Genomic DNA, 13,537 nt, shown 5'->3' with positions numbered 1-13,537 from the left:
TCCTAGCCCCTTTCGCATTTGTGTCCTCTCCCTCAGCTGCTGTCATTTTGTTTTTATTCTGTCTCAGTCTAGGAATGCCCTCTGGTACACTGACGATTCCTTCAACCGTGCTTTCTCTTACAGGATCCTGTTTTGCACTGTTTCTGTTCTGAAAATCAGCTTGATCGGCCATTTTCTCCCTTTTAAGTACCCTCTATTCTCTGAAAATTTACAATCTCAGACATGTCCTCTTCGTCTATTTCCTTGATGATGTTCTCAATCTCGTGTCTTCCTGCCTGCCATCTTTCATTGTGTGTCCTTCCCTCGCTCTCCTAAAGCCCATGAATAAACACTGACTTCGCCCTCTCCTCGCATTGCATGTCCCTCTGTGTCTCTGGTTCCTTTTCGTACATGGCCATTTTCTCCCCTATTTTTTCCTGTATCTCTTGGTAGCATGGTCGTGCCTCTACGTATGGCCTATTCCCCTCTCCACCTGCACCCCCGTCCCCCACCACCATCCCCGCTCCCAGTGTGTGTGTGTGTGTGTGTATGTATGTATATGTGCGTATATGAGTGTATATGTGTGTATGCGTGTGTATGTGTATTTATGTATATGTGCGTATGTGTGCGTATATATATATATATATATATATATATATATATATATATATATATATATATATATATATATATATATATATATATATATATATATATATATATATATATATATATATATATATATATGTGTGTGTGTGTGTGTGTGTGTGTGTGTGTAATGTATGCACTCACCTAATTGTGGTTGCAGGAGTCGAGACTCAGCTCCTGGCCCCGCCTCTTCACTGATCGCTACTAGGTCCTCTCCCTCTCTGCTTCCTGAGCTTTGTCATACCTCTTCTTAAAACTATGTATGGTTCCTGCCTCCACTACTTCACTTGCTAGGTTATTCCACTTCCTGACGACTCTATGACTGAAGAAATACTTCCTAACGTCCCTGTGACTCGTCTGAGTCTTCAGCTTCCAGTTGTGACCCCTTGTTTCTGTGTCCCCTCTCTGGAACATCCTATCTCTGTCCACCTTGTCTATTCCCCGCAGTATCTTATATGTCGTTATCATGTCTCCCCTGACCCTTCTGTTCTCCAGTGTCGTCAGTCCGATTTCCCTCAACCTTTCCTCGTACTACATTCCCCTGAGCTCTGGGACTACCCTTGTTGCAAACCTTTGTACTTTATCTAACTTCTTGACGTGCGACGTGTGTACTCACCTATTTGTGGTTGCAGGGGTCGAGTCCTAGCTCCTGGCCCCGCCTCTTCACCGGTTGCTACGGTGTGTGTGTGTGTGTGTGTGTGTGTGTGTGTGTGTGTGTGTGTGTGTGTGTGTGTGTGTGTGTGTGTGTGTGTGTGTGCGTGTATGTATGTGTTTTAACGCATCATTCAACACTTTCACCATCACTCATACATAATCACTCTGTTTACAGAAGCGCTCAGATACGACAGTTTAGAAGTTCTTACAAACTGACAATATCCCAAACGCCTCCTTTAAAGTGCAGGCATTGTACATCCCATTTCCAGTACTCAAGTCTGGCTAATCGGTTTCCTTGAATCCCTTCACAAAATATTACCCTCTTCATATATATTTGCATACACAAATTTTCACTTGTCCTATATATTTCAAGATGAACGTTGCTATTTAAGCCAAGATCGCAAGTTCTGCTTATTCGGCACGACATATATATATATATATATATATATATATATATATATATATATATATATATATATATATATATATACACCATACACACACACACACACACACACACACACACACACACACACACACACACACACACACACGCTTGCAAACTTTAGAAGCAGAAAGTTTCCAGAGATGAGGAAATTCCGGGAAGCGTTAAGAGCATGAGAAAACTATGGGAAGTGAAGGGGAGATGAAGAGAAGAAACATTTGCCAGAAATGAATATGCAAGGTTGATTAGAGAGGCTGAGAAACAATTCAAGAGCAACATAGCACTTAAACCAAATCTGAAGCAAACCTGCTATACAGCCCTATCAGAAGAATGACATCAATAAAACTGAAAGGGTTGACAGTGACAGAAACGGGAACTTAGGGACACAGCTGGAAGTTTAAGATACATTCGTGTCACAGGGATTTCAGAAGTATTACGTCTCACGTTGTGGTCGTAAAATGTATTATTATTATAATCAAAAAGAAACGCTAAATCTACATCACTCTCCAGATTGTTCCACTTCCTGACAGCTGTTTGACTGAACAGTAATTCCTAACGTCCTTGTGATTCATCTGAAATTTTATATTCCAGCTGTGACCCCTTGTTGCTGTGTCCCATCTCTGAAACATTCTGTCCCTATCCACCTTGTCAATTTCTCTAATTATTTTTTATGTCATTATCATGTCACCACTATCCTTTCTATCCTCTCGTCGTAGCACAAACTCCTCAGCAACGAAATTAGTCTTGTTGTAAACCTTTGCATTTTCTCTAATTGACATATTTGACCAGGTGTAGGTTACATACTGGTGCTGCGTACTCCAATACTGGTGCTGCGTACTCCAATACTGGTGTTGCGTACTCCAATACTGGTGCTGCGTACTCCAATACTGGTGCTGCATACTCCACTACTGGTGCTGTGTACTCCAATACTGGTGTTGCGTACTCCAATACTGGTGCTGCGTACTCCAATACTGGTGCTGCGTACTCCAATACTGGTGTTGCGTACTCCAATACTGGTGTTGCGTACTCCAATACTGGTGCTACGTACTCCAATACTGGTGCTGCATACTCCAGTACTGGTGCTGTGTACTCCAATACTGGTGCTGCGTACTCCAATACTGGTGTTGCGTACTCCAATACTGGTGCTACGTACTCCAATACTGGTGCTGCATACTCCAGTACTGGTGCTGTGTACTCCAATACTGGTGTTGCGTACTCCAATACTGGTGCTGCGTACTCCAATACTGGTGCTGCGTACTCCAATACTGGTGCTGCATACTCCAGTACTGGTGCTGCGTACTCCAATACTGGTGTTGCGTACTCCAATACTGGTGCTGCATACTCCAGTACTGGTGCTGCGTACTCCAATACTGGCGCTGCGTACTCCAATACTGGTGCTACGTGCTCCAATACTGGCGCTGCGTACTCCAATACTGGTGCTGCATACTCCAATACTGGTGCTACGTACTCCATTACTGGTGCTACGTACTCCAATACTGGTGTTGCGTACTCCAATACTGGTGCTACGTACTCCAATACTGGTGCTACGTACTCCAATACTGGTGCTACGTACTCCAATACTGGTGCTACGTACTCCAATACTGGTGCTGCGTACCCCAATACTGGTGCTACGTACTCCAATACTGGTGCTGCGTACCCCAATACTGGTGCTGCGTACCCCAATACTGGTGCTACGTACTCCAATACTGGTGCTGCGTACCCCAATACTGGTGCTGCGTACCCCAATACTGGTGCTGCGTACCCCAATACTGGTGTTGCGTACTCCAATATGCCCCTGAAGTACACGGTGTAGTTTCGTGAATGTGAAGTGAATAATTGATCTTCCACCCACTAAATGCAAAGCAGTCATTCAAGTCTCACAGCCAGGATGTCAATATATATATCCCTTCTATGGAAGTTCCTTGATGTAGGTGAGGGACTCTTGATCAAAGGAAGTGGAACAACTTTCTGTTTCATAGATCGAGTCCGATTTCTTCGCAGGTGCTGTATGATGTTTATAAGTTTAGTGTCCCTTCTCTCTAATAATAATAGTAATAATAATAATAATTATTATTATTATTGTTATTATTATTAATAATAATAACAAAAGAGATTTAAAATATACATTATGACACAAGATCATTGATTTCCAACTGATTTGCTGTTCAGTATCTAGTAGGAGGTAAATTACTGCTGCTTGGAGAAATTTGTCTGACTAACATTATCAGAGAACAGAAACTATTTCTGAAGGTTTGAAGTATAGTACATTCACTCTGAGAGTGAATTAGGAAATCTGTGCTCTTCTGGCATGACTGCTGTTAAACCATTATGGTTATTTATTTCTCTATTTTGGGAGGTCATTCTGCAATGGTGGGTTACGACCACCTTGTTGAAAATATAAGAAACTCAGAGTGGAAAGTGTAGTGTAAATAAGGCCCGGTGGCCTGGTGGCTAAAGCTCCCGCTTCACACACGCAGGGCCCGGGTTCGATTCCCGGCGGGTGGAAACATTTCGACACGTTTCCTTACACCTGTTGTCCTGTTCACCTAGCAGCAAATAGGTACCTGGGTGTTAGTCGACTGGTGTGGGTCGCATCCTGGGGGACAAGATTAAGGACCCCAATGGAAATAAGTTAGACAGTCCTCGATGACGCACTGACTTTCTTGGGTTATCCTGGGTGGCTAACCCCCCGGGGTTAAAAATCCGAACGAAATCTTATCTTATCTTAAACTTTTTGTTACAGTAACAAATAAAAAATTATGTACAGAACTTTGCATGTAAAAAACAACATTCCATATTTGGATATATGAAATTACTTTTTAAATGTTGCGGTATTGTAATAGCCTTTTATAATGTGATTGACTTGATCCCATATTTTAGGATTTTTGTTATATTTTTTTAAGTTTTTCAAATAATCACCACATCAGCAATGAATATTTACTCATCAAAATAACAATTATTTTTTTTTTACAAGATATACATGAAAGGCAGATGTGAATATTTACTAGGAACCATAAACTGATCAAATATATTAGAGAACAATTGGTTTCATCAAAAACTTATACTTACCAACAGAAAAACAAGGTGAATGATCTTTTCCTCATAACAGGAGTTCTCAAGAGGTCAAGAACAGTCTTCTTGATCTTTGCTTCTTGTCTAGTTTCATTCACATGTTCAATGTTACTGCTAGTTACTGACAGAGTTCCGTCAACAGGACGAAGCTGTTAGTTACAATAACAAATGAGTAATTAATTTAAATTGATTCTCTACCTCAAGAGGTGATTCATAATCAGTGTAAATAAACAATATACATAGTGAATCTAAAATCGCAATATCCTGACAGGAACATACAAATAACCCGCACTTAATAAACTGAAATTAATGATATTTTCAGTCCGACTTAGGCCATAGTCAGTCTCATAAATGCAGGTTATTTGTTTTAGCATTTCCTGTAAATTTCAGTGCGAATTTACCTAAAACTCTTTCCTAATTTTCAGAGAAAAGAAAAAAAATAATTGAAGGGCAAGTTACCTCCACATTATGAACGTCCAGCAGATGTCTTGGTACATCAACATTATTGACTATAGCAACTCTCTCTATAATTTTCTTGGCCTCATCATTACGACCCTGAGCGACTAACCATCGAACACTCTCTGGCATTAACCTGTAGCAAAACTAAATTTTTATTAAGAAACAAAATGAAAGGGAGGATAAAATGTCTTTATTATTAATTTTGAAGTAATAAACCCGTATGTAAATATATATATATATATATATATATATATATATATATATATATATATATATATATATATATATATATATATATATGTAATATATATATATATTAACAAGTCGGCCGTCTCCCACCGAGGCAGAGTGACCCAAAAAAGAAAGAAAATCCCCTAAAAGAAAATACTTTCATCATCATTCAACACTTTCACCTCACTCACAAATAATCACTGTTTTTGCAGAAGAGCTCAGAACACAACAATTTAGAAGCATATACGTATATACATACACAACATATCCTCCAAACTGCCAATATCCCAAACCCCTGCATTAAAGTGCAGGCATTGTACTTCCCATATCCAGGACTCCAGTCCGGCTATAGAAAAATAACCGGTTTCCTTGAACCCCTTCACTAAATATTACCCTGCTCACACTCCAACAGCTCATAAGGTCCCAAATACCATTCGTCTCCTTTCACTCCTATTTAACACGCTCACGCAAGCTTGCTGGAAGTCCAAGCCTCTCGCCCACAAAACCTCCTTTACCCTCTCCCTCCAACCTTTTCGAGGACGACCCCTACCCCGTCTTCCTTTCCCTACAGATTTATACACTCTCCATGTCCTTCTACTTTGATCCATTTTCTCTAAATGACCAAACCACCTCAACAAACCCTCTTCAGCCCTCTGAATAATACTTTTATTAACTCCACACCTTCTCCTAATTTCCATACTCCCAATTTTCTGCATAATATTTACACCACACATTGCCCTTAGACAGGACATCTCCACTGCCTCCAACCTCCTCCTCGCTGCAACATTTACAACCAAAGCTTCACACTCATATAAGAGTGTTGGTACTACTATACTTTCATACATTCCTTATATATATATATATATATATATATATATATATATATATTATATATATATATATATATATATATATTATATATATATATATATGTAGGTAGTAGGTTGGTAGACAGCAACCACCCAGGGAGGTACTACCGTCCTGCCAAGTGAGTGTAAAACGAAGCCTGTGATTGTTTTACATGATGGTAGGATTGCTGATGTCTTTTGTCTGTCTCATAAATATGCAAGATTACAGGCATGTCTTGCTACTTCTACTTACACTTAGGTCACACTACACATACATGTACACATTTATTTATACACACTCATCTGAGTTTTCTTTGATTTTATCTTAATAGTTCTTGGTCTTATTAATTTTCCTTTTATATCCATGGGGAAGTGGAATAAGAATCTTTCCTCCGTAAGCCATGCGTGTTGTAAAAGTCAACTAAAATGCCGGGAACAATGGGCTAGTAACCCCTTTTCCTGTAAAGATTACTAAAAAGAATAAGAAGAAGAAAATTGTCAAAGTGGGAAGTCTGAATGTGCGTGGATGTTGTGCAGATGATAAGAAAGAGATGATTGTGGATGTTATGAATGAGAAGAAGCTGGATGTCCTGGCTTTAAGTGAAACAAAGCTGAAGGGGGTGGGAGAGTTTCAGTGGAGAGGAATAAATGGGATTAGGTCAGGGGTTTCAAATAGAGTTAGAGCTAAAGAAGGAGTAGCAATAATGTTGAAGGATAAGCTATGGCAGGAAAAGAGGGACTATAAATGTATTAATTCAAGGATTATGTGGAGTAAAATAAAGATTGGATGTGAAAAGTGGGTTATAATAAGCGTGTATGCACCTGGAGAAGAGAGAAGTGTAGAGGAGAGAGAGAGATTTTGGGAAATGTTGAGTGAATGCGTGGGGAGTTTTGAATCAAGTGTGAGAGTAATGGTGGTTGGGGATTTTAATGCTAAAGTGGGTAAAAATGTTATGGAGGGAGTAGTAGGTAAATTTGGGGTGCCAGGGGTAAATGTAAATGGGGAGCCTTTAATTGAGCTATGTGTAGAAAGAAATTTGGTAATAAGTAATACATATTTTATGAAAAAGAGGATAAATAAATATACAAGGTATGATGTAGCACGTAATGAAAGTAGTTTATTAGATTATGTATTGGTGGATAAAAGGTTGATGGGTAGGCTCCAGGATGTACATGTTTATAGAGGGGCAACTGATATATCGGATCATTATTTAGTTGTAGCTACAGTTAGAGTAAGAGGTAGATGGGAAAAGAGGAAGGTGGCAACAACAAGTAAGAGGGAAGTGAAAGTGTATAAACTAAGGGAGGAGGAAGTTCGGGTGAGATATAAGCGACTATTGGCAGAAAGGTGGGCTAGTGCAAAGATGAGTAGTGGGGGGGTTGAAGAGGGTTGGAATAGTTTTAAAAATGCAGTATTAGAATGTGGGGCAGAAGTTTGTGGTTATAGGAGGGTGGGGGCAGGAGGAAAGAGGAGTGATTGGTGGAATGATGAAGTAAAGGGTGTGATAAAAGAGAAAAAGGTAGCTTATGAGAGGTTTTTACAAAGCAGAAGTGTTATAAGAAGAGCAGAGTATATGGAGAGTAAAAGAAAGGTAAAGAGAGTGGTGAGAGAGTGCAAAAGGAGAGCAGATGATAGAGTGGGAGAGGCACTGTCAAGAAATTTTAATGAAAATAAGAAAAAATTTTGGAGTGAGTTAAACAAGTTAAGAAAGCCTAGGGAAAATATGGATTTGTCAGTTAAAAACAGAGTAGGGGAGTTAGTAGATGGGGAGATGGAGGTATTGGGTAGATGGCGAGAATATTTTGAGGAACTTTTAAATGTTAAGGAAGAAACAGAGGCAGTAATTTCATGCACTGGTCAGGGAGGTATACCATCTTTTAGGAGTGAAGAAGAGCAGAATGTAAGTGTGGGGGAGGTACGTGAGGCATTACGTAAAATGAAAGGGGGTAAAGCAGCTGGAACTGATGGGATCATGACAGAAATGTTAAAAGCAGGGGGGGATATAGTGTTGGAGTGGTTGGTACTTTTGTTTAATAAATGTATGAAAGAGGGGAAGGTACCTAGGGATTGGCAGAGAGCATGTATAGTCCCTTTATATAAAGGGAAAGGGGACAAAAGAGACTGTAAAAATTATAGAGGAATAAGCTTACTGAGTATACCAGGAAAAGTGTACGGTAGGGTTATAATTGAAAGAATTAGAGGTAAGACAGAATGTAGGATTGCGGATGAGCAAGGAGGTTTTAGAGTGGGTAGGGGATGTGTAGATCAGGTGTTTACATTGAAGCATATATGTGAACAGTATTTAGATAAAGATAGGGAAGTTTTTATTGCATTTATGGATTTAGAAAAGGCATATGATAGAGTGGATAGAGGAGCAATGTGGCAGATGTTGCAAGTATATGGAATAGGTGGTAAGTTATTAAATGCTGTAAAGAGTTTTTATGAGGATAGTGAGGCTCAGGTTAGGGTGTGTAGAAGAGAGGGAGACTACTTCCCGGTAAAAGTAGGTCTTAGACAGGGATGTGTAATGTCACCATGGTTGTTTAATATATTTATAGATGGGGTTGTAAAGGAAGTAAATGCTAGGGTGTTTGGGAGAGGGGTGGGATTAAATTATGGGGAATCAAATTCAAAATGGGAATTGACACAGTTACTTTTTGCTGATGATACTGTGCTTATGGGAGATTCTAAAGAAAAATTGCAAAGGTTAGTGGATGAGTTTGGGAATGTGTGTAAAGGTAGAAAGTTGAAAGTGAACATAGAAAAGAGTAAGGTGATGAGGGTGTCAAATGATTTAGATAAAGAAAAATTGGATATCAAATTGGGGAGGAGGAGTATGGAAGAAGTGAATGTTTTCAGATACTTGGGAGTTGACGTGTCGGCGGATGGATTTATGAAGGATGAGGTTAATCATAGAATTGATGAGGGAAAAAAGGTGAGTGGTGCGTTGAGGTATATGTGGAGTCAAAAAACGTTATCTATGGAGGCAAAGAAGGGAATGTATGAAAGTATAGTAGTACCAACACTCTTATATGGGTGTGAAGCTTGGGTGGTAAATGCAGCAGCGAGGAGACGGTTGGAGGCAGCGGAGATGTCCTGTTTAAGGGCAATGTGTGGTGTAAATATTATGCAGAAAATTCGGAGTGTGGAAATTAGGAGAAGGTGTGGAGTTAATAAAAGTATTAGTCAGAGGGCAGAAGAGGGGTTGTTGAGGTGGTTTGGTCATTTAGAGAGAATGGATCACAGTAGAATGACATGGAAAGCATATAAATCTATAGGGGAAGGAAGGCGGGGTAGGGGTCGTCCTCGAAAGGGTTGGAGAGAGGGGGTAAAGGAGGTTTTGTGGGTAAGGGGCTTGGACTTCCAGCAAGCGTGCGTGAGCGTGTTAGATAGGAGTGAATGGAGACGAATGGTACTTGGGACCTGACGATCTGTTGGAGTGTGAGCAGGGTAATATTTAGTGAAGGGATTCAGGGAAACCGGTTATTTTCATATAGTCGGACTTGAGTCCTGGAAATGGGAAGTACAATGCCTGCACTTTAAAGGAGGGGTTTGGGATATTGGCAGTTTGGAGGGATATGTTGTGTATCTTTATATGTTTATGCTTCTAGACTGTTGTATTCTGAGCACCTCTGCAAAAACAGTGATAATGTGCGAGTGTGGTGAAAGTGTTGAATGATGATGAAAGTATTTTCTTTTTGGGGATTTTCTTTCTTTTTTGGGTCACCCTGCCTCGGTGGGAGACGGCCGACTTGTTGAAAAAAAAAAAAAAAAAAAAAAAAAATATATATATATATATATATATATATATATATATTGTAGGTAGTAGGTTGGTAGACAGCAACCACCCAGGGAAGTACTACCGTCCTGCCAGATGACTGTGAAACAGAAACCTGTAACTGTTTTGCATGATGGTAGGATTGCTGGTTTCTTTTTCTGTCTCATAAACACGCTAGATAACAGGGATATCTTGCTACTCCTACTTACACTTTGGTCACACTTCACAGACATGCACATGCATATACATACATCTAGGTTTTTCTCCTTTTTCTAAATAGCTCTTGTTCCTCTTTATTTCTTCTATTGTCCATGGGGAAGTGGAAAAGAATCTTTCCTCCGTAAGCTATGCGTGTCGTATGAGGCGACTAAAATGCCGGGAGCAATGGGCTAGTAACCCCTTCTCCTGTAGACATTTACTAAAAAAGAGAAGAAGAAAAACTTTATAAAACTGGGATGCTTAAATGTGCGTGGATGTAGTGCGGATGACAAGAAACAGATGATTGCTGATGTTATGAATGAAAAGAAGTTCGATGTCCTGGCCCTAAGCGAAACAAAGCTGAAGGGGTAGGAGAGTTTCAGTGGGGGGAAATAAATGGGATTAAATCTGGAGTATCTGAGAGAGTTAGAGCAAAGGAAGGGGTAGCAGTAATGTTGAATGATCAGTTATGGAAGGAGAAAAGAGAATATGAATGTGGAAATTCAAGAATTATGTGGATTAAAGTAAAGGTTGGATGCGAGAAGTGGGTCATAATAAGCGTGTATGCACCTGGAGAAGAGAGGAATGCAGAGGAGAGAGAGAGATTTTGTGAGATGTTAAGTGAATGTATAGGAGCCTTTGAACCAAGTGAGAGAGTAATTGTGGTAGGGGACCTGAATGCTAAAGTAGGAGAAACTTTTAGAGAGGGTGTGGTAGGTAAGTTTGGGGTGCCAGGTGTAAATGATAATGGGAGCCCTTTGATTGAACTTTGTATAGAAAGGGGTTTAGTTATAGGTAATACATATTTTAAGAAAAAGAGGATAAATAAGTATACAAGATATGATGTAGGGCGAAATGACAGTAGTTTGTTGGATTATGTATTGGTAGATAAAAGACTGTTGAGTAGACTTCAGGATGTACATGTTTATAGAGGGGCCACAGATATATCAGATCACTTTCTAGTTGTAGCTACACTGAGAGTAAAAGGTAGATGGGATACAAGGAGAATAGAAGCATCAGGGAAGAGAGAGGTGAAGGTTTATAAACTAAAAGAGGAGGCAGTTAGGGTAAGATATAAACAGCTATTGGAGGATAGATGGGCTAATGAGAGCATAGGCAATGGGGTCGAAGAGGTATGGGGTAGGTTTAAAAATGTAGTGTTAGAGTGTTCAGCAGAAGTTTGTGGTTACAGGAAAGTGGGTGCGGGAGGAAAGAGGAGCGATTGGTGGAATGATGATGTGAAGAGAGTAGTAAGGGAGAAAAAGTTAGCATATGAGAAGTTTTTACAAAGTAGAAGTGATGCAAGGAGGGAAGAGTATATGGAGAAAAAGAGAGAGGTTAAGAGTGTGGTGAAGCAATGTAAAAAGAGAGCAAATGAGAGAGTGGGTGAGATGTTATCAACAAATTTTGTTGAAAATAAGAAAAAGTTTTGGAGTGAGATTAACAAGTTAAGAAAGCCTAGAGAACAAATGGATTTGTCAGTTAAAAATAGGAGAGGAGAGTTACTAAATGGAGAGTTAGAGGTATTGGGAAGATGGAGGGAATATTTTGAGGAATTGTTAAATGTTGATGAAGATAGGGAAGCTGTGATTTCGTGTATAGGGCAAGGAGGAACAACATCTTGTAGGAGTGAGGAAGAGCCAGTTGTGAGTGTGGGGGAAGTTCGTGAGGCAGTAGGTAAAATGAAAGGGGGTAAGGCAGCCGGGATTGATGGGATAAAGATAGAAATGTTAAAAGCTGGTGGGGATATAGTTTTGGAGTGGTTGGTGCAATTATTTAATAAATGTATGGAAGAGGGTAAGGTACCTAGGGATTGGCAGAGAGCATGCATAGTTCCTTTGTATAAAGGCAAAGGGGATAAAAGAGAGTGCAAAAATTATAGGGGGATAAGTCTGTTGAGTATACCTGGCAAAGTGTATGGTAGAGTTATTATTGAAAGAATTAAGAGTAAGACGGAGAATAGGATAGCAGATGAACAAGGAGGCTTTAGGAAAGGTAGGGGGTGTGTGGACCAGGTGTTTACAGTAAAACATATTAGTGAACAGTATTTAGATAAGGCTAAAGAGGTCTTTGCGGCATTTATGGATTTGGAAAAGGCGTATGACAGGGTGGATAGGGGGGCAATGTGGCAGATGTTGCAGGTGTATGGTGTAGGAGGTAGGTTACTGAAAGCAGTGAAGAGTTTTTACGAGGATAGTGAGGCTCAAGTTAGAGTATGTAGGAAAGAGGGAAATTATTTCCCAGTAAAAGTAGGCCTTAGACAAGGATGTGTGATGTCACCGTGGTTGTTTAATATATTTATAGATGGGGTTGTAAGAGAAGTAAATGCGAGGGTCTTGGCAAGAGGCGTAGAGTTAAAAGATAAAGAATCACACATAAAGTGGGAGTTGTCACAGTTGCTCTTTGCTGATGACACTGTGCTCTTGGGAGATTCTGAAGAGAAGTTGCAGAGATTGGTGGATGAATTTGGTAGGGTGTGCAAAAGAAGAAAATTGAAAGTGAATACAGGAAAGAGTAAGGTTATGAGGATAACAAAAAGATTAGGTGATGAAAGATTGGATATCAGATTGGAGGGAGAGAGTATGGAGGAGGTGAATGTATTCAGATATTTGGGAGTGGACGTGTCAGCAGATGGGTCTATGAATGATGAGGTGAATCATAGAATTGATGAGGGGAAAAGGGTGAGTGGTGAACTTAGGAGTCTGTGGAGACAAAGAACTTTGTCCTTGGAGGCAAAGAGGGGAATGTATGAGAGTATAGTTTTACCAACGTTCTTATATGGGTGTGAAGCATGGGTGATGAATGTTGCAGCGAGGAGAAGGCTGGAGGCAGTGGAGATGTCATGTCTGAGAGCAATGTGTGGTGTGAATATAATGCAGAGAATTCGTAGTTTGGAAGTTAGGAGGAGGTGCGGGATTACCAAAACTGTTGTCCAGAGGGCTGAGGAAGGGTTGTTGAGGTGGTTCGGACATGTGGAGAGAATGGAGCGAAACAGAATAACTTCAAGAGTGTATCAGTCTGTAGTGGAAGGAAGGCGGGGTAGGGGTCGGCCTAGGAAAGGTTGGAGGGAGGGGGTAAAGGAGGTTTTGTGTGCGAGGGGCTTGGACTTCCAGCAGGCATGCGTGAGCGTGTTTGATAGGAGTGAATGGAGACAAATGGTTTTTAATACTTGACGTGCTGTTGGAGTGTGAGCAAAGTAACATTTATGAAGGGGTTCAGGGAAA

The 13,537-nt window shown here is 40.2% G+C and overlaps 1 protein-coding gene across 1 annotated transcript in view; it reads right to left on the bottom strand.

Annotated features, from left to right (window-relative positions):
• The window catches only part of LOC128701904 (organic cation transporter protein-like), a 115,602-nt gene extending 110,139 nt beyond the window's left edge, over positions 1-5,463 (bottom strand). Inside the window, exons 1-2 of the mRNA XM_070099836.1 lie at positions 5,258-5,463; positions 4,796-4,947 (exon numbers count right to left, since the gene is read on the bottom strand). Of these exons, the coding sequence (XP_069955937.1) occupies positions 4,796-4,947; positions 5,258-5,386 (281 nt within the window). The 5' untranslated portion in view covers positions 5,387-5,463. The remainder of the gene's footprint in view (positions 1-4,795; positions 4,948-5,257) is intronic.
• Positions 5,464-13,537: the final 8,074 nt, after the last annotated feature.

The sequence above is a fragment of the Cherax quadricarinatus genome, chromosome 69, assembly GCF_038502225.1.
Source record: "Cherax quadricarinatus isolate ZL_2023a chromosome 69, ASM3850222v1, whole genome shotgun sequence".
In the NCBI taxonomy this organism is placed as follows: domain Eukaryota; kingdom Metazoa; phylum Arthropoda; class Malacostraca; order Decapoda; family Parastacidae; genus Cherax; species Cherax quadricarinatus.
This window is presented reverse-complemented; position numbering and strand designations above follow the sequence as displayed.